This window comes from Struthio camelus, chromosome 22, assembly GCF_040807025.1.
Source record: "Struthio camelus isolate bStrCam1 chromosome 22, bStrCam1.hap1, whole genome shotgun sequence".
Classification (NCBI taxonomy): domain Eukaryota; kingdom Metazoa; phylum Chordata; class Aves; order Struthioniformes; family Struthionidae; genus Struthio; species Struthio camelus.
Genome location: NC_090963.1, coordinates 2,021,008 through 2,041,419, shown reverse-complemented (window position 1 = coordinate 2,041,419; position 20,412 = coordinate 2,021,008). Strand labels below are relative to the sequence as shown.

The following is a 20,412-nucleotide window of genomic DNA, read 5'->3' as shown; positions in this document are numbered from 1 at the left end:
GTCATTTGTTAGTTAAACAATAACACAAATGGCACTGGCACATCTTTCTAGTGTCTGTGTTTCCTTAGAGAGGTTGATAAGGAATTAATAGTAACAGCAAGTGTAACTTGAAGGCCAGTAACGCATTGCTCTAATCTCTTATGTATTGTTCCAAAAAGGCAGTTTAAACCTCGTAAGAGGTTGGCCTGAAGAAGCTGCGTTCTGTACTAAAGCGTAGCGGCTTTATCGCTGAAATTCACTGTCAGACATAAAACAAAGAGCGTTAGAGTCAAGATGAAGCACAAGAAATACACATTAATTGTCTGTGAATGATAAAAACAGAGCTCTAGTTTGTGTTTAAGATCTCCTGGAAAGCGTAGCTAGTGAGGCCTGTATGGTGGTCTTGCTGGCAGAAGAGCAGCTATAGTACTGCCACGTGAAGGCTTGTCAAGTTTAACAAATAGGTTCTGCACAAATAAGCAGATGCACATGATCCCTATGTAACATATATAGGATAATCTGTATTATAGTGCCTTTTCAGGGCATAAGTGGTCTGAAAATACAAAAAACCCTACTGTTTCCATAGGAGTTACTCCTTTAGTTATAACTGTAAAGTTGAGTTTTAACAGTTCCAATTCCACTACCTACTGATGATTTATCATGCTGCTTCTCATCTGTCAGTGTGATATGGATTGAACTGTAAATCATAAACTTTAATTACAGTACCTAGGTTGCACAGTATCATCTGTTTTAGTCTAGATGACACAGTAAAATAGACTTGGCCTAACTGTCAGCTGTAGGAAGACAAGATAGGGAAGGCAGTGTTTAGGCTATCAGGCAGAAGAATAAACAGAGTGAAACTTGGAGAGGTGGAACGTCTGGAAACAGCCACCTTGAAAGTATTTAAGTAGCTTTGTGCTTTGTTTTGTTAAAAATCAATTGATTCCAATTGGTGCAGGCCTTTTTTTTTTTTTTTTTTTTTTTTTTTTTGGAAACAGATTATTGGTTGTTGTCTGGCCTAAGCTGTCGCAAAGTAACATAATACCCTCCCTATCCAGAACAAACACTGCAAATGCCCATTGCTAAAAGGCAGCAGTGACTCCTTAGCAAGCTACGTGTCTGAATAAGCTACGTGTCTGAATACGCTGCTATTGGGCTGACTCAGGAGCTGCTTCATAAGATGCAGGAAAAATTCCCCATCTTTATTTTGATGGTGGCTGAACTACTGGATTTGTCTGGTGAGTGATGCAATTAGTTCTAATCTCAAGTGCTGTCTTTCCACCTTCTTCTCCTACAGTATTTGTGGCTGAGAAAACTAGAGTAGATATTTTGCCATCAGTCTCAGGTGTGTAACAACAATGAGGTGAAGGGGCAACTTTTCTCTGTTCATACAGCTGTCCTGGAAGGCTCAAGATACTGATTTAAATGATTTGTTATGGGAGTGTTAGTGGCCCTAAAAGAGGGTTCACTTATGCTACATAACCAACTAAGAGACGGTCCACTTCCTAAAGAGTGTGTGGTTGCCATCAGCTTGGGGGTGGGGGGAGGGGAGCAGGAAAAAAAATGGGGTGACTTATCACAGAGTAGGTTAATAGCGGAATGGAGGATCCAACTCAGAGCTGCTGGAACCTTGGCTTAGAATCCAGTTTTCCAGGCACCTCTGTTCCTATTTATTGCGTTAAGCAAGATCTCCCCTCTTCACTGGGTGGTAGCACGTTGTTCTGCATTTTCTCTCGAAACAGCTATCTTGCCAGTATTCCTGACAGCTTGAAATCAATGATGAGTCTGTAATGCTGTCATGCTTCAAATGAGTTCTTGGGGCTGCTGTCACTTATAGCAGGAGACCAGTCAGTCTTGGTTTTCCACCTCATATTGTCTGATTATGAGCATACCCTGCAAGTGTTCATAAATTTCACTTGGCTCATGAAAGCAGTCTTACGTATTTTCAGCAGGACTTACCTCTTGAGTAAAGATGAGCTTGGGTGCACTCAAAGAATATTTTCTCTCTCTTGTAATTCTGTTTTTTGGGAAAACATGAAAAGGTGTGTTTGTGTATATTGATAATGCTTTCTCTGAGACCTTGCTTCAGTAAAGTATTTGAGTATGTCTATACCTTTAGACAGAGCACTTTGCGTTTCTTTGAGTTGGAGCCAAACCATGGGAGTTTGATTTTTCCTGTACAAAGTCACAATTCAAACTGTTTTGTACATGTAACATAACAGTTTCCGTTAAGCTCCATTTCTTTCTTAGCAATAAATTAATTTTGTGGCTTCCCTTTATATTAGCTTAGCCTGCTCATAACTGACCGAAGTAGTGCCAGTTCCTCAAATGACCACAGAGAAGCTGTAAAGGCACAACGCTCGGGCAAGAACCCCTGCGGTTCCATCTGAAGTGCAACCAGCTGACCTCTGCTTTGCCTTTGTCAAAAGCACAATATAATTGCATACCCAAATCACCTCTTAGCTTTTCTGTACCTGTCTTTGCTGTCAGGTACCTGAGGGGAAATGCTTAAACTTTTGCGGGGGGGAGAAAAGCACATAAATATTTTAGGCCATGGTTTGGCAAGCATGCTTGGGAATGTTGACCCTGTAAATGTGAATGAGAAAAATAAAATCTGCTCATGAAACAATAGCCCTTTAAGTCATGAGTCTACCTCTAAAATGACAAAATGTCTGCTTCTGATTTGAGAATTTAGAAGCAGAGAGGTTACTGTGTTCTGCTTTGTGTCACTCGGGCAAAACAGAACAGCTTCATCCTTTAATAATACTGAACCTTAGGTAGCCTGATCCACAGCTTCCTCAAGCCAAAGGCTGTGGTGGTGATGATGATGATGTGCCTTTAGGAGAAGGCTATTGTGCAATTTTAAGCCTAGTGTACCTGTTTTAGGGTTCAGTTCTTTAAAAGGGAACCTTGTTTTTAATGTTTTATCTGCCTCTGATTTCCAAGACTCAATGGAAACAGGACAATTACAGGTCGTCTGGTCAGCTAGCATGAATCAGGAAACTCAGCATAGGACTAGGATATTGGGAGAGGAGGAGTGATTAAGGACGGCCAGGTGAGTGAGCTCTTTCATGTATATTTTAAGCTTGCTTTGCTATTAAAGATCCACCAGCCTGGCCCTGAGCAGCCTTAGGGCTTCGTTCTCCCTGCATCTTAAGCTGTCATTTTTGTCTTTCAGCAATTAAAGTAAAGGGTTCTATTCTGACTGGTTAATGCTTTGCATCAGTAGGGCACAGGTATGAATTGTCATTTTTACGTGATATTGAATGTAAACAGCTAGAGATCAGATTTATAGCAGCTGGCCATAAGAATGGCAGTGCCAGAGGTGCTGGTCCTCCCTCTTGTATGCTTCTGAGGGGAACTGGTGGCTACTTAACTTTCCACTTCTCCCTCAGCCAGTTGAAAAGCACTGCTGCAAACTATTAAAAGTTCACGTACAAGTAAGGAGACAAAGGGCTTGGCTTGTCTTCTGTTCATTAGGTACCTCCAGAAATGAACATCATGGCAGTGAATTACTAGACCAGAATTTTCCTGGAGAAGACCAACTGAGAGCTGAGAGCAGCCCAGTGACCAGTGAAGTGTTTTCCATTACAGAAGATAACTTAGATGAGGTGACCTTTGATTTTCAGACTCCAACAGTTGACTCTACCAATGAAATGACAGCTGACTTCATTCCTGTGCACACAGAGACAGCTGCAAAATTAACAACTGTAGTGCCTAAAGGATTGGTTAGATACCTAATGGGGGCTTATCAATTGCACAAAGAAGCAGCAGCTTTAAAACTCCAGGATGGAGGCACATCTCCTAGCAAGCTTTTGGGTAGCACAAACATCCCTATCTCAAGGCAAGAATCACAGTCAGCCACCCATCTGGAGCAGCCAGACAAGTCATTACCAGGAAAACCAGGAAGAGAAAATATTACTGAGCCCAGTATTAGACCTGCCAGCTCTAGTGCTGGGTGGCCCCAGTCCATTCACAGTGGGGGAACGCGTCAAGATTCTCCAGAGTTTGCAGCCGTCTTTTCCATTCCTGCTGTCAAGCAGACAGAGGTGCCAAGTTCTAAAACATCTCTACTGACTTCAGCGGTAAACTTCCATCCTCCAAGAAAGGAAATAGCAGGATCTGCATTTCCCACCAGAGTTAAGACAGCTCTTGAAAGTGCTAGGGTGGATTGGTTACCAACGTTAACACCTCCCCCTAGCAAAAGGCCAAAAGACGCAAATCCAGAAGCACAGCCTGATAGCAAAGCTGGCGTGACACCTTCCTCCCTGAAGAAGACTCAGACTGTGGATGTTAGAGTTACTACTTCTGCATTGCTTCAAAAGCCAGCCTCAGGGAGCCTTGATGCAGTCTATTCCAGAATGACACAAACGACTGCTGTCCAGTTTTCCCCTACTTTCTCTCTGAAAGAAGAAACAACAGACAGTAAAGACAAAAACTCAAAAGCAGCTGAAACGAAGGGCTCTAGACCCCCAAGCCAGCTGCCTGCTCTTCAGACACTCCCACAAAGCAATGTACACTCTTCATTATTGATGCCTCTGGAAACACAGGTTCATGATGACTTAATTCAATCTTCATTTCAAGGGCACAGGAGCACAACTGATAGATCACAGTCCCTCTCTTTGTCCCAGACACTGAACTGTACTAAACATATTTCTCAAGAAACCAATGGGGACTCTCAAAGTGGAGCGCTAGTTTGGCAAGGTGATGCTGATCATCAGACAATTACAAGCAAACGTGAAGCATCTGGATCCTCTGTGAGCCCACAGACTTCTGCTAACTCATCCCAATTAAGCCAATCACAGATGTCAGAGTTAAAACTTTCCCAAACTATTGGAGAGCAAGGAGTAACACCTGTCTTCTTTCCAGGTACATCTACATTTGTGAATGCAGGCCTTCAGCCTCTAAGCACGTTTGATTCTGTTCCTGCAGGGCATCAGCCACTAGCTACATCTGCTCCTGTTTATGTTGGATTGCGGCTAAGGGGCATCTCCACTTCTGCTGAGAAGGGATTTCACATACCGATTTCATCTGCTTCTACTAGTTCTGGATCTCGGGTTCAAGCCACTTCTGCCCATCCTGGATCTCAGGAAACCTTCCCTATGATGCTACAGATGAGCGCAGTAGAAGACTCCAAGAGAAAGACAAGTCTGCCACATCAGATAGATAAGGCTGGTTCTCCCGCACTGAGTCCACAAGCCAGCATAACCTCCAGCCTCCCTGGATTATATGACAACGGGAACCAGAAAGTTCCTCTTCATGGCTTTGTCCCTTCAGCCTCCCAGAACCAGCAACCTGGCAGCCTGGAATCTTTTCCTCCGAAACTGGCCTTGCTCCAAGCACAAGGAGGGCAGCCTAGCTCAACAACAGCACATCCTGCTGGTTCTCATGAGATCCTGGCACATCTGGCACAAGCACTAGTTAAGCAGTCTGGTATCTCAGATGATGTAGCTACCAAAGACCTCAGCGGCTTTAGAGTCGATCAACTTACAGACCTACCATCATCCCAATATTTGTCTTTTCTGCTTAGAAATAATAATGGCATAATGTGCTTGCAGCCCATGCAAGACTTCCCTTTGCCTACAGGATTCCCAAGCGTCAGTGTTGGGACTCTGCTTTCCATTCAACAAATCCAACAAATCCTGGCAGCCTCCAATTCTTCAGCATTAGATCTTACAGACTTACAAAATCTGAGTCCTTCTAGCTTAATTCTGGTTAAGCCTGTATTTATCCTTTTACCCCCTGAGAGAGCAGAATTCCAGATGTTGCCCTCTCCTAAAGGTGAGGGTGACCACAAAACTGCTTTATCTTTCACTAATAAGCAAGATCGGAATTTGGTTACCCCTGAAAGCAGCCACAATATTCCAATGAAAACTAGTTCCTCTTATCCCACTAGTAAGCCTTTGAGGCCTGAAACTGCTTTCTCCACTGCTTCAAACCAATCAGCAGAGAAAATGAAAGGAACTTCTCAGCCAGTGCTGACTAATACTAATTCTCCAGCTACTACTAGTTTATTTCAAGCACTGACCTTAGCATCGAATCACTTGTCACTGCATCCACGGACAAGGATGAGCACTACAGTGCAGGCCAAAAATCTGCACAGTCTGCCTGAAGAGATTCAGTTACCTGCTCCCTGTTCCCAAGATGCCGAAGAGACTGATCCGCTTTTACTCAGCGGCGTGTCTGCCGAGCCTCTCACCTCTGCTGTGCCGCCATTAGCGTTGTCTACACAGCACAGCCTCTCTATCTCCCCGAAAGGATTTTTCACAGCTGAAAAGCCAAGCTCTTCTGTAATTTCTTTACTGTCAGCAAGGGGACTCCCTGCTTCTGAAACACCAACCCAACCTCCGTTTACCGTGAGAAGGACTGCGGATCAGCTTCAGCGCAGCATAAAACTATTGCTGCAAACAACCAGCCTTCATCAAGGCGTAGTGACCGCATCTTCCTCTGTCCATACACAATGCACAGAGTGTTTGAACTTGCGCTCAGCTGGAACTCTAAAACACCCATTAAAGATGTCCGCAAACATCGTGCCTTTGCAGTCCACTTCACAAAGTGTCTCAAGCATGGCGTCACTTCAAAGGCTGCCAGCACAAGTTCAGTTTGTGCCCAGCACGTTATCAGCTTTCTCAGCACTTCCACCTGGAAACACCCACAAAGTTTCAGCAGTAGGAAGCACTGCCCATTCAGGAGGAGTCACTGCGCATGCTACAGTGGTACAAACACCGCCCACTTCTACAAATCCTCATCTTACTAAACACTTGATACTTACTCCCATTGTGCCTAAGTCCTTTATGATGACAGAGAGACCAACAGTAGCACCAGTGCATGATCCATTTTCAGCCAAGGTCCAAAAGAAAACAGCTCTCTCTGGGAAACTGCTGTCTACAATTACCCACCCAAGGATATATGCTGAGTCTCCTGTAAGCCTTCCTTCATCTGTGTCTGCAACTGCCCCCCTGCCATCAGCCCTGAAATATGAGCAAACCAGTCTAGTACCTACTAAATTGTTTTCACTGGCCAATGTGGGAGAAAACACAAAACCAACTGAAATCAGTACAAGTGCAAGAACAATAGGAGCTAGTGCACTCTTGCGAACAAGCGCGTCTCTGCCAGCCATGTTTAACGCAAGGACAAAGCAACCCCCCACGGCAGTTCTTGGCAGTAAGATTGCTTTAACTTTGGTACAACCATCTGTGTCTGCAGGATCTGTTGCTCTTGAGAGAGAGCCTAAATTAACACCAAGTGCATCACAATCTTCCTCAGCCATGACTTTTCTCTTTGCAGCTAAGAATGATCATATGACTGCTTCACTTACAAACAAAAAAGCGTTTCTCCCACCAACATCAGCTATCAGATCTGATCCATACATGGCATTGCCTACAGTTTCCAGGGCAAACAAAGTAACTGTGGTCTCACCATCAATAGGGAAGAGTGATGGCATGTTATTGAAAGAGGAATATTCAGCAGCAGCTGGCCAGCTGCCCATTCAAGCACCTGTGTTTTCATCACATCAAGCTTCAGCAAGTCTACAAAGTCACCCTTTGGAGCAGATATCATCAGAAGATAACACTGAACATGACCGTGGTCATGTAAGTGCTGCAACTGTCATGCAGGCTACTGGGCCATCTACAAGAAAATCAATTTCTGTCTCTGCTAATAGGCTTGTAAATAAGGCTATATATCAGTCACCTGTCTTAAATGCAGTAGCTGCCAATGATGCTGAGATGCTTCTAAGCCCAGATTTAACCCAGTTCCTTCCAACCTCAGAAAGCCCCTCATATTCTTCACAGATTCTGGTAGCACTTACACCAGAGAGAAATTCCCTGGCAGTTGTTAGGAACAACAAACATCTTGAGAAACCGTTCTTGAACACAGAAGCAGAGGAGATGTTTAAAAGAAATGAAGTGACTGAAGAAGCAGCTGAAGGCTTGGTAACTGTCCTGACACTGCTGGATTCTGAGCCCAGCCCACCGCTGAGTGAATCACGCCAGCGGAGTGTTTTGCAGTCAGATGATGTCCTTCTGACTGGGTAATTATCTCAGTGGAGTTGCTGCTGTATCTTTATGCTGCATGATTTAAGGGAGGGGGGGAGGGCAGCAATATTCAAATTGCTCTAGGGGCTCAGTAACATAGGAAAGCTATATTGTGGTTTTAAAAACTTTTTATTTCTTTCTGGACTCGCCTCACGTATAAAAGATGGGCCTTTCTGCATTTCAGATCCTAATACTGCCCTTCAGACTTTTTTTTTTCCCCTCCATAGTAGCTTCCCATTCTGTGACTGTCCCCCAGACAAATTCTATAGGCCATTTTGCAAGTGGGAGCATTTAATAGTGCTCGAGGAAATGTGCTAGCAAAGAAAACAGATATTCCCACTCAGTAAAACATTTCTCGACTTCCCTCAGCTCAAATGATTTGACAGTGCAAAGATGCAGGAAGTGTTTCTAGCCATGGGAGAGTCAATCGTGCTAGGGTCTACATATTTTTCATTTCTTTCAACTTATTTGTCAGTTGGACTCATGTTTCTGTTTGGCTTCACTGAAGAAACAGACTATAATGTTGTTTTGTTCTTAACAGGCTGCAGAGAGTGCCTGGTTCTCATCTTTTCTTCCCTCTTTTCCTTCAGCCATGCGGTTGTAGCTGATGATGTCTGTGGCTCTGGTAACTACACTGTACAGATGAGCCTACGCCCTGCCACAGAAGCAAGCTCTGAGGTCCACAGGCCACTTCCTTTCCAGGAGACTTTCCTGGCTTTAATCGCTCTACAGAGTAACAGCAGCCACCCTGTGCTACAAATCCGGTCATGCTGTGTGACTCCTACCCCCAGGCCAGAGGGACCAGATGCCACGTGCTGTCTGTTGGACAGGTCAGACGTGGAGCTGCAGAGATGAGCTAGGAACGGGATGAGGATTTTCTCAACCCTTAGAGAATGCTTTCCCTTGTGTTCTGTAGCTATAGGGAGTCTCTGATCTCTCTGGAGTTAAGATTAAGCTAAAAGCAGTAAGAATGCATTCAAGGGTGCGCTGCTCCTTTAGCTCCTTGTAATCCATATAAAGGGCTTGATAAGACTTGGGGCTTCCAGGAGAAAAAAAATCTATGTCCTTCAGCTTTTGATTTTTGTAAATGAGCAGTGGCACTTCTCAGGCCATCTGCAGGATCTTGGGTACAGCACTCCTTCCTGCAATCCATTTCCACATCAGTATTTCAAGGATGTTATTACCTAAACTGTCTGGGTTGGGCATAGGGATATTTGAGGATTAATTAGTTAATGTTTGTAAAACCCTTCGGGCATGATATGTACGTTAGAAATGCTAGATGATATTATCATCCATAAAAGGGTTTACTGATAAGCAGTGCTTCTGAGTCTGTCTAGGACGGGGAATGATTATCACACTACAGCAGCCCTTTAATGGCTTTAGCAAAATCAACTTCCTCTAAACAATTCTGCTGCTCTGGGACTGCGGCCTCCACGTCAGAGACATGCCCAGGCTGAGATGTTGCAATTTCGTGGATTTTTGTTTGACTGACTCTGTAGACACAGATGCTTGGCTTAGAACTTGTGTATAACTGTGCCAGCAGGCTCCCTTTCCTGACTTGGGTCAGAGGAGTGCTGGAAGTTGAAATTGTTTTCCATTTGTCCTGGCCAGGTTGCCATCTGAATGCAGATACATCCAGTTACTGCAGAGCAGCCAGTCCAGAGCTGCTAGCTTCACCATCCAGCTGTTCCAGATGCTGAATCACTCAGTGGCCTATCTGCACTGTGAGCTTAATGTCTGTCTGCATGGCAAAACAGGGTGTGAACAGGTACGTAAGAAGAGTCCTCTCCCACTAGTCTTGTGACAAGAGGAAGTGAGGTAGAAACAAGGGGGAAGAAAAGACATCAGTAAGGAGTTTTGCAGAAGGATTTGGTGCTTCTACCAAGTACAATTGATTCGGCAAAGATCTGTGATAGTATGTTGAGGAGTTCTGCTTTCATCCAGTTTACATACTCCTTCCTTTATCTCCTGCGTGCTCTGTGTCTCCTGAAGCCCTAGCTGAATTTCTACTCAGTTAAGCTTATAGAGCTCGCAGTACCCTACTTTCACCATGCTATCACAAACTATTTACTGCTGAATGGTGTAATCGGCTGAAGAAGCACACTAACAAACAACAAGTAGCAACTTTTGCATTGTAGAATTACACAAAAGGGCTCAAATCTGTCTCTAAATTGGGGTCTGGGAGATGGGATTTTCAGGCTTCTACAAGCTTGGAGGTCTCAGGGATAAGGTAGCTGATATGTGTTCCTGTGAAACACTTGGCACAGTATCTGATTGCTTAGCCATGAGCAATGCTGGGGATTTAAATGGTACAGGAGTAAAGAGTGTTTGACAGTGGTGGAGCAGATATATTCACAAAAGGTTGAGTGGCTCCCCAGTACAGCCAGAAAGGTTCTGAAAATTCATTCACTGAGGCTCAGGCTGCTTTTAAGGAGCTTCGGCAGAAATTAGAGAAATCAGAGGGGATGGGGAGAGGCTTAGGAAAGATGAAGGTCTGCATCTTCTATATGTCTTGGCTGCTCTAATGGTACTTCCTAGAGTGCAGACACAATATAGGCCTAAAAAAAACTGCGGTCAGACACTTTTGGGAAGAACTCAACCTGTAACAAAGTCCCCAGATAGGATCATCCTGGTATCTGGTCAATCCCTTCACTAAAAGTCTGGAAGATGAGCATATGACATTTTAGTGATATAAAATGGTAGCGATAGGTACTTATCCCTAAGGAAAAGTAATTGGGGAATAGAGATGCACGTATGGGCTGGTCCAGGCATTAGGTAACCCACCTTTTGGAATGACAGCAGAGCTGGGCAAGGACTGAATCAGAGGAGATCTGCTCCAGCTGACACTGTGGTTGCTGTGGGCTGCACGCAGCCGCCAGTGCAGGAGATCCTGTTCAGGCACGGCCAGTACATGTTTAATTTTTTTCACCTGTCTTTCCTAGGACTGCTTTGAAAGTGTGGAGATGCTTCCCCCACCAAGTGATAGGAACAGCTATGGAGACCTGCACAACCTGATCTCATTTGGTCCAGTTTTGAGAATGAAGAACAGGTTTCTAAATAAACCTGTGGAAGGTGGGTGTCTCATATTTTCACGTCTCTGACCCTCTCAAGCTGCAGTCTCTATTCAGTATACAACTTTTCCATCTGTAAGGAAAACAGTACACTTTTAAGAGCTTTCTTGACAACTGTCTGATATGGCTACGCTTTATCCAAACGGCTCCTCATGTTTGCAGCATAGGCCTTCCTAAGTCTCAGAGAGGCAGGTTAATCAGTATCAGATTTGATAGACTGTCAGACAGGAGATGCAGCTAAGTTCCTTCCCTGAGGAACTCAAGCTTTGGAAGGAGGAGAAGGAAGGAAAACAAAGCAGAGTATCCTCTAGCTGAAAAGGATTTTCCTGCATTTCTGCAGTATGATGGTGAAATACATTGACTGAGGATGAGGAGTGCCATTAAAACGAATTGTGAGAGATACTTGAAGAAAAGAGTTAGCACAGTTATCAGGGTTCTAGGAGAGATGGGATGGGAGGAGTGAGAGAGAATATAGGGGCCTCCTTTTAGATATTTCTCTTTTCTACTACCTTTGGAGCTTTTAGAAACAAAGAGCAATGCTGTCATTTTTTGTAGTGAGCTTAGGGACAAGTGCCCAAGATAAAGAGGTAGTCATCTGGTACAGCAAGGTAAGCCCATCCTCAGGTAACTGGAGAAAAAAAATCTCACTCCAGTTTATGAACTCTAGAAGCAGAATGAGGAGTTGAGGCTGGTCATTAGTCAGGAGCGTTTTCTTTTTTCTTTCTGTCCATAGGTGAAATAAAGCAGCTGGTTTGTGTTAATTGGATGCTGACCAGCTATTAGAAATGAGAAAAATTCAATTTGGCATATCATGAGCATGACAGACTGATTAAATCCACTGGCACCATCCCTGAGAATCACTTAGCTTCTTGTGTCTCTGATGAATTTATGTATCTGATATTTACTGCTGGGCTTTTATGGCAAAAAGGGTAATGTGTTTGAAAAGGCGCTATACATTCAGATTACTCTATGGAAGGAAACTTAGCCATACCTGCTTGGCACGGTATAAAGAAGAATGGGGTTTTACGTTCTCTTTCCTCAGCCTACCTCTCTTAATGTTGTTCATGGCTTGATTACTTTCTTTCTTTCCAGGTCCTGATTCTGCTATGCTGGTACCCATTCTGCTGGGATCCCTTACTGGCTTTGCTGTCTTGGGTGGTGCTTTCCTCAGCCTCTGGCTGCATCACAGACAGAACACCAAAAACCTAGGTTATCCACCACTTGGAGAAATCCAAGGCCTGTGAACTACAAGCAGCTGACTGCACCTGCAGGTTCCACAGCACCGCTACACTGATCAGAAAAAGCAGTTGATTTTGCTTTGCACACTGTATTGCTTTTGTAGAACTGCTGATGCAGGGAGCAAGGGATCCAATCTCTGCTTTAAGCATATCTCTCCCTTCTTTTCTTGTGCAGGAGAGGGTCCAAAAACTACAGAGTAAGAGAGAGGGCTGTAGTAGGGGTACAGCTGTAAAGGAGACCAGAACTTAGAATGCTATGTCTGCAAGGCACCAGCACCTAGTCTGTTCACAGAAATGGGAAACCAGAAAGGAAATCAAAGTGCAGAAGAGAGAGGTAAAATAAAACACTGCAAAGTAGAGCCATGACATCAAGGAGAATGGATGGCTCTGAAAAAAATAACAAAACCTGAGATCACTAATTGGAAATGTGGACAGGGGCCCAAGAGCTCCAGAGATGCAACCACTCCACTTATCAGCTTTTCCTATGTCTAAGATGCTGAGTCCCCTTTATGCTTTTGCTTCACTCGCTATACTGTTCTCTTGCTTTCAGTGGAAGCAAGTTTCCAGTAGCTGCCTGTTGGTAAAATCCAAATAGTGGGTGTAAGTTAACAATTCTTAAGTTTTCTCCACAAATCTGAATTTCAGAGCACGCAGAAAAGAACTTGCCACATCCAAATCGTAGGTCCAGTTTCTTTGCTGTTGTTGTCAGAACAGCAGGCAGCGGAGGGGCAGTTGCCAGAGCACCTTGTGTCAAATGCAACAAAGTAGTAGCTTGTACCTCTACTGGATCAGCTTTCCTCCAAGAATTTCTTCAGATCTAATAAGCAGCTAAAAATCCTAGGTCAAGATTCAATGACAATTAACCATTCAGAAATAGTAATTATCTGCACTGCAGTAGAGCTAAAGGTAATAGTGCCACATCGTATTTGACATGGACTTGCCTAGGTAGAATGAAAACAGTCCCTGTGCTAAATGGTTCATGACCTAAATGCACAGGGCCCAGGAAAGTGTCATTATAGGGTACTTTTTGCAGTTGGGGAGTCAAGGCATAAAACAATTAAAAGCATGTGCGTGTCGAGACTGAGATGTAGCCAGGACGGGTTCAGGTCTCCTGTGTCCCAGCCCTGTTCTTCAAGCAAAGGACTGTTCTCCCCTTCTAAAACAAGATTCTCAACAGGATCTCTAAGACTGTTGCAGCAGGTTCTGTTAGAACTAGCAGCAAAAGGAATATCCTGCAAAAAGCCATACTGCTATTTGGAACTAAAACGCACCTGAAATGCAGCCACATCTGAAGTACAGCAGCATCTTTGAAACAGAAAAAGAGAACACTTTGTGGTTTTCAAGGAGTCGAGCGTTGTGTCCAGTGGAAACTACGTGGGCAACTTGTCCTGGAGGCCAGTGCTGATATGATGCTGGCTAAACTGCCCAGGCCAGCTCTTCAGAATTCTCTTGTCTTCTCAGATGCCCCTTGCATGCGCTCAATAACATGCTTTATCCCTGTGGTAACCATCCTGGCTCTCCTTGCTTGTTATATTTCTGCTTAAATATTTTCTCAGGTTCATGCACTGATGGTCCCCAAATGCTCTTAACTGGGGCCTTCTCTGTTCTTTGACCTCCTGGAGTGTTTGCCACACTGCCTTCTCATCCAGCTCAACAAGGGCTATGCCACACAGGAGTCTTACGGATTTCTCTCTGCGTAAAGCCTGCCTTCCTTTCTAGTGTCAAACTGCTTCACTTTCACCCGGAGTATACTGACAGCTCAGGTGAGGACTCCCTTCTTCAGCACAGTGCAATTGCAAAAGGATTGCTGCATTGCACCATTTTTCACCTTGTATTCTTTATGTATTTGCCCACCTGCTGCTAGGTATGAGAAGGAAGGGCAGCTTTATGGAAACATAGCCAGATAGCCACATCCAGTGTGGCCAACCCCTGTTCAGTAGCTGGCCTGGGTGCCTGGAATGTGGTAATGCAGCTCCCTCACGTATGACTGAAAGTAACTCTGAGGATCCACCTCTTGGCACTGAGAAAGGTGGCTCATCTCAGGTAACTCCTCACCTCCCTATGCAAATCCGAAGCAGGAAGAGCTCCTTGATTCTTCTCTGATACCGCTTGAGCGGGAGGCAGCCAGCGAGGCTGCGTTCTGTCATGACTTCACAGACAGATCAGCACCTGGGCAGCTTAACTGTCTTAAATAAGGAGGTTTTTTGAAGAGGACTGGGCTAATGGGGCCAGTGGAGGCTTTAGGCATGCATTCCAAGTCAAGGCACAAGACATGGAGAACAGTTTATGCAGTGAAATGTTCTCCGTATCCGCTGCAGGACTCCAGCATGGAGAGGTAATTGTATGGTCTGTTAGAGCTCTATCAGTTCAAGTTGTCAAGTAGAACCATCTGTGGTAATTTGAAGAAAATCTTCACATGGCTTCTTGCCCTTGGGAAGCCAAGTTTTTTGGCACCCAAAGGGTATGGAAAAACCACTGGTGAGCTGGCATTCTGCCTCTTTTTTGTCCTTGTGTGTGTGCGCGTGCTTATGTAAGGCTGAAAGGAACACGTATTCAGAACAAGCGCTGAAATCTGGAGGCTGAAGTAGGCCCCTTAAACTAAACGCAGGCATGTGGATAAATGCAGCCTGAACACCTGCTTACTACATTCACTGGCCATTGGGACTTGCACGTATCTTTTAAACTAAATTGGTCATTACAGTCATCAGGGTTTTGGCCAGGTTTAAAGCTGAAGGAGAGAGGAATTCCAGCTGTTTCTGCTGGGCTTGCAAAGCTCTCTGCTCCCTCACTTGCATCACCCTCTAGACTTGTTCTTTTCCCTTGAATGTGCACCTGCTTCTCCTGTTTGCTCTCTGCTGTATCCCACCTGCAGAGCCTCTTCTCCTGGCTAGTTTGGGTCTGGAGATCAAACAAAGCCAGACAATCTGCAACCACTGCTGCTACCACATACAATATGGGCAATCCTGAAGAAAAAGGAACTGAGTCAATAAAGTTGTTAATTCTAAAAATTTATGTCTTCCAAGCTGGAAGGATCCCAGCAGGCTAAAAATTACATGCACACATTACTTTTCTAACATTACTAACAACAGCTGAGACAGTCTGATTTGAGCAGTGACTGCCTCTTTGAGTTTGCATTGCTTATACTCTTTAGATGTTATGCTTGCATTTCATTCTGTTTGGGGGAGAAAAATCCCTGGCTATACAGCCCTCAGGTTGGCCATTAGACATCAGAGAGAAACCATCATTACATTGCCTCAAGGCACAGACTCACTAGTGAATAGAGCAGGGAGTAGGACTGTGGTGAGTGATGCAAAGATTTCAAGAACCAAATTTGTTCCAGGAAGGACAGAATTGTAAATTTATCAAGTCTGGCACTGATGATATGAGTTTTGCAATATCAAGTGCTGTGCCTTAAACCAGCATATCCTGGAGCCTGGTGGTAACAGGAAAATTGTATTGTTGTTGTTTTGTTTTGTTTTATTTTAAGAAAGTTCCTAAGGCACACGTTTGATGGAAAGAGATGTAAAGCATGAACGCTAAAAGAGTAAAAGAAAATAGAGCTATAGAAAGAAGCTGACAAGTTATTTTTGAGAGTCTTACTAGGTGCGTAGAACGTTTTGGTTTGGTGATGTTGACTTTACACAATGCTTTTCTGTTTTCATTCTTACTATGGAGGGATGGAAACGGTCATAGCTTATGTAGTCCCTTTTCATATGGACATAAAGCAGGAACTGTGCACAGTGACCTATATATGCCTATCTACCCCAGATTTTGTTGCCTTTCTTCCATGTTTTTGTACAGAGCAAATTGGTGTAAACCGGCCTTGGCGCAGACGAGAATTGAATCTTGAGATTCTCACCTGCTGCTGGAAATAGACACTAAGCATATGATATAGCACTGTGTTAGATTTTCTGACATCCTATTTTCATAAAAAGAACTTTGAGCAAAAATCAAGCAAGGAAGAAAAATCAGTAATGAGAAGTCTTAAATGGATGTAGCACTGAGAAAAGATATTCCAGGACAATTCCACTCCATCCTTTCAGAAAAAAAAAAAAAAGAGCCAAGAGCTTTTTTCCTAAGCATTCAAATTATTTACTGACCCCTTTGCACCTTAAATGCTGAGACTATCACTAGAGAGATGGCTCCAAGGTTGAGCCAAAAAGCAGGTGCAGTTCTGAATCCTGTTCCCTGTCATGAAGGCTACCGAAACCCTACAATCTTAGCAACAAATTGCTGCTTTGGGAGTTTCACAGACGGGTTAAAAGAGTTCCTACTTAGAAAAGCAGTATTTAATTTGGGTGACCAGATTCTAATGGCCTTTTTTTTTTTTTTTTTTTTTTTTTTTTAAAGCACTGAGCAGCTGAGACAGCGAGTGTTTAGCACTTCTGGGGAAATGGAAAGGTAGGAATTATTCATAACAATTAGTTGTAGGTATTTCATTTTTCCAGCTAGTTTCTAAGGCTCCTTTTCAGTCTTTGAAGAGACTGACTGCTCTAGAAGGTGGTGCTCATGGTACTGAGTTAAGTTACCTAGATTCAAACATCCCTACTAAAAATGTGTTTTTGTTTTATGTTTCTGTGGATAAATAGAAGAGGCTTTATGGTAAATGCATCCTGTTTATGTGTCTGGTCCTACCTGCAGGGTCGCTTTTACAAGAGAGGAATCAGAAGTTACCCCCCAGTAAGTTAGACAGCAGTGCAAGTGATGGAGCATGCAGGCTGGAGAGCAAAGGACACCTTCTAGCCCCAAAGAAGAAGTTTTTGCTTACCAGTGGACATACAACAGAACTGACTATTTTTGGGACAAGGGTTAAGTGATGTCTTTGCTGGGAAATGATTCTGGATTTTCATAAGGGAGATGTTCCAGTGGTTGATTATTTCTCTGGTGAGCACGTAGTCTTCACAGGTTTGATTCTTTTGTTGTGGTAAGTAACACTCTTGTGCTGCTTGTGACAATCTCACTGTGATTTGGTAAGGAATTCCAAAACATGCCAGGTTTGAGGACTCTCTTCATCATCATCCTAGTGGAAAGATGCAGCAATGTAAACAAGTAATCCACAGCTCCATGGGGGGCAAGGTGCACCTCTTCTGATGGACAGTATCAGCTGGGAGTCGTTACTTCAGCAAGTGTTGTTTCTTACCCTTTGTAGATGAAGGAATAGAAAAGTCTATTTGCGCATGCAGTGATAATTTCTTGGTTTCTGACCCTTCAGTAACATGCATTTGCGTAGCAATGCTCAACAATTAACAAGTAGCAGCACCTAGTGGCCCCTGCTTCAGGTTCTAGCAGGCAAGCCAAAATAACAATGTACATTTATCATTTGCTCCCTCCAGTGAGAGAATTGTGGGCTCCAGACAAATAGACTTTTTAGCTTTGAACCTAAAACTGTTAAAGCTATAGTAGCTGTGCTCAGGCTGAAAAGAAGTATCGCTTTATTGTTGGAGACTCTGTCTCATCTAACTATACTGGAGTGATTGCCTTTATTTGCTCTCCTGACATTCCAGTGTCTTTAGTGCTTTAGTCCTTCAGAAGTCTAGTACTGGTTCTTTACTTTGCGTGAACATGGGTGAGGGGTAGGAGAATGGGAGCTCTTTTTCCGCTCTGGCCAGTGACTAGAATTACCCTAGTGCAGGGAGGTTCTGGTCAGAATGACTTCTACTTGCTGTGTCCAGGAAAACACCAGATGCTGTTGTCCAGGAAAAGCTGGCGGTTATTTGATCAGGACAGACAAGAAAGATGGAGCAGAAATGTCAGGCTTAAAAATTCTCTATAAAACCTAAGACAAGTTCTGGTGCGTGAGTCGTACCTATATTTCATTGTTCAATATTGTTCTTTTCCTTAGAGATGCCTTTACCCACTGAAGCTCTCTGGTCTATGCTGAGTAAAAGATCAGATGGGATGATTGTTAATGACCCTGCCCACTCTTAAAAATCTCTCGGTCACTTCTCATGCATTTATTTTCTTTTTGACGTTTGACCAGTTGCCGAAACGTGTGTAATGAGGACGTTATTATAAACTGGGTTGAGAGAGGGGGCAGCCTGCATGCCATAGGGCAGGTTATGGACAGCTCTTTTGTGCAAGAGGCTGAAACAGAAAACTCTGGAGGACACCAGATACGTCCCCTTTTGCTGCCTCACTTCTTGAGAGAATCCTCTTCAACCCCTCTGACCAGTCTCCAGTGACAGAATGGCCCAACACCCACCTGGCAGAGAGCTCTGACATTTCACTGGTTGTGCAGTGATGTGTTCAGATGTAACTCTGACCACTCCAATGCAAGAGCGAGGTTCTTCCCTGGAGCGCAAGTGCAAGAAGCTGCTCATTCTACTCTCCCCACCAACTGTAGGGCATAGGAGCCTTTGGCTTGCAGGCTTGCCTCCTGCTGTAGATTGAATGGGGGGGTCCGGTATCCTGCCTTGCACAGTAGGGGTAGAGTTGGTATCTTGGCGATATGGCCTTGCTATTCTCTGCCCTTAGATCTTGAAGGAAGCCTTCCAAATTTTTGTATGTCAGAAAGATTTTTCTTCCTCTGGCTGCCTACAGGAGATGAAGTTTAGAATATTATGAAGGGATATAATTGACTTTGTTTTCAATTGAACCATTTTCCTTGGGGAAATGGATGATGCTACTTCTGGAAAAAGTTGAAAAGATTCATTAACAGCTGCTTGATAGCATCCAAATAGTCTGCCTTGATGAGGTAAAAGAAAAACTTTTCCTTCTACTAATTTCATTTTGATTTTTATGTTAACTAAAAATATTAATGTATAATATATTTGAACTCTGTTTCTCATGATGTTCTGACATCAAAATGAAACCTTTAGATAGTATAAAAATGAATGAGTTATATTAAAATGATTCATTTTTAGCTTTTGTCATTGGTAAAGCAAAGATCTGTGCAAGTAATCAATTGAAATGCTGCAGTTTTGTTCTTCAGGGAGCTTAAAAATGTACCTTTTCATTCTACTTTTTGCAACAAAAAACAAGTTTGAGGTATCCAGAAATACCTTGAGAATGGAAATAGTTTTTGCCCACCTGCTGTGCCTACCTGGTTTTAGTGGCTACCTTCTAGAGTCAGCTTATGATGTAGACTTTCAAAGAGACGGAGAAGGTAGGGGACAGAAATAGTTGGTTTGGAGGCTGCTGTAATTAAGATGAAGGAACTGTGAAGCCTATCCTCATCATATAATATGGGGCAAACCGTCTTTCAGGTGGCGCTAATAGCTCCATAGTGATCTTCCTTCCTTTCCACAACAGTTAAATCTCCGCAAGGGACACCTCATGTGATGCGGAGATTGCAGATACATCAGTTATATTGTTTCAGATGGACTCTCAGGTTAGTTCTTGTTCACGAATGATGTTCGCTTTTGCGAGAATGGAGCACTGCACAGAGAGAGCATCTGCAGAATTGCCCTTCAGGTGATGGGGGAGCATCATTTGCTAAATACATTCCCCATTCTTTTTTTCAACCATAATAGTACTTTTCTTCCAAAGAGCTAAACCCATCTGTTTAGCTTTGAAGCCTAGCTTGGAAATCCAGAGTTGTGTCCCAATATTGGCTGCTAAATGTGCTCTGTCTTCAGTGCAGGGCATGGACACAGGCTGTGTTTTGAAAGAGGCTGTTCTACTACTGGTGCTTTTTTTTTTACTCAGTTGAAGTAGAGCAGAGAAAGGATAATTGTTTTTTGCATGAAGTCGGTGCCCAAGGAATTGAGAGACGGCAGCTAATTGATGACTAAACGCCATGGTCCCACGTGATTCTCAGAATGCCAACCTCCTCCTATGGTCCCTTCACTCACAGAGATGGCTTGGTGGGGTTATTTGTTTCTCATTAATCATCTGGGGAGAGCCTGTAATTTAATGCAGTGAAATTAGGCACAATTGTTGAGTTCGGGGAAATGATATGATTCTTCTTCTGTCTGCTCTTTGTGCCTCTCGGTGCCTTGACATGAGTTTCAAAGTTAGGATGGTTTTATTACTTATTTGAGGCAGATAGCAAGACTATAGCTTGTAAGACTGCCTAATAGCTTCTATTTCTGATGGTTTTGTGTTGTTGTTGTCTTGGTTTCTTTGCAGGCTGTCATGACAGTTCTT

The 20,412-nt window shown here is 43.6% G+C and overlaps 1 protein-coding gene across 4 annotated transcripts; it reads left to right on the top strand.

The window, feature by feature from the left end:
- Window positions 1-32: 32 nt before the first annotated feature.
- Window positions 33-19,003, top strand: LOC104141087 (streptococcal hemagglutinin-like). 4 transcript variants are annotated; one of them, XM_068916720.1, is made up of 9 exons: window positions 33-1,217; window positions 3,460-8,011; window positions 8,606-8,845; window positions 9,627-9,783; window positions 10,958-11,087; window positions 12,179-12,295; window positions 15,812-15,927; window positions 16,675-16,725; window positions 16,966-19,003. In XM_068916720.1, the coding sequence occupies exons 1-7, from the start codon at window positions 1,160-1,162 to the stop codon at window positions 15,820-15,822; spliced, it is 5,265 nt and encodes a 1,754-aa protein (XP_068772821.1). In that variant the 5' UTR covers window positions 33-1,159; the 3' UTR covers window positions 15,823-15,927; window positions 16,675-16,725; window positions 16,966-19,003. The 4 variants fall into 4 exon arrangements, with proteins under 4 accessions (XP_068772821.1, XP_068772820.1, XP_068772818.1 ...); XM_068916719.1 differs by lacking the exon at window positions 15,812-15,927 and having other exon boundaries at window positions 12,179-14,087; XM_068916717.1 differs by lacking the exon at window positions 15,812-15,927 and having other exon boundaries at window positions 12,179-14,367.
- Window positions 19,004-20,412: the final 1,409 nt, after the last annotated feature.

Coding starts and splice junctions, on each gene's coding strand:
- LOC104141087 (XM_068916719.1), top strand. CDS start 1,160: ATGCAGGAAAAATTCCCCATCTTTATTTTGATGGTGGCTGAACTACTG. Junction 8,846..9,626: donor ACGTGCTGTCTGTTGGACAG/GTCAGACGTGGA, acceptor TGTCCTGGCCAG/GTTGCCATCTGAATGCAGAT. Junction 9,784..10,957: donor GCAAAACAGGGTGTGAACAG/GTACGTAAGAAG, acceptor TGTCTTTCCTAG/GACTGCTTTGAAAGTGTGGA.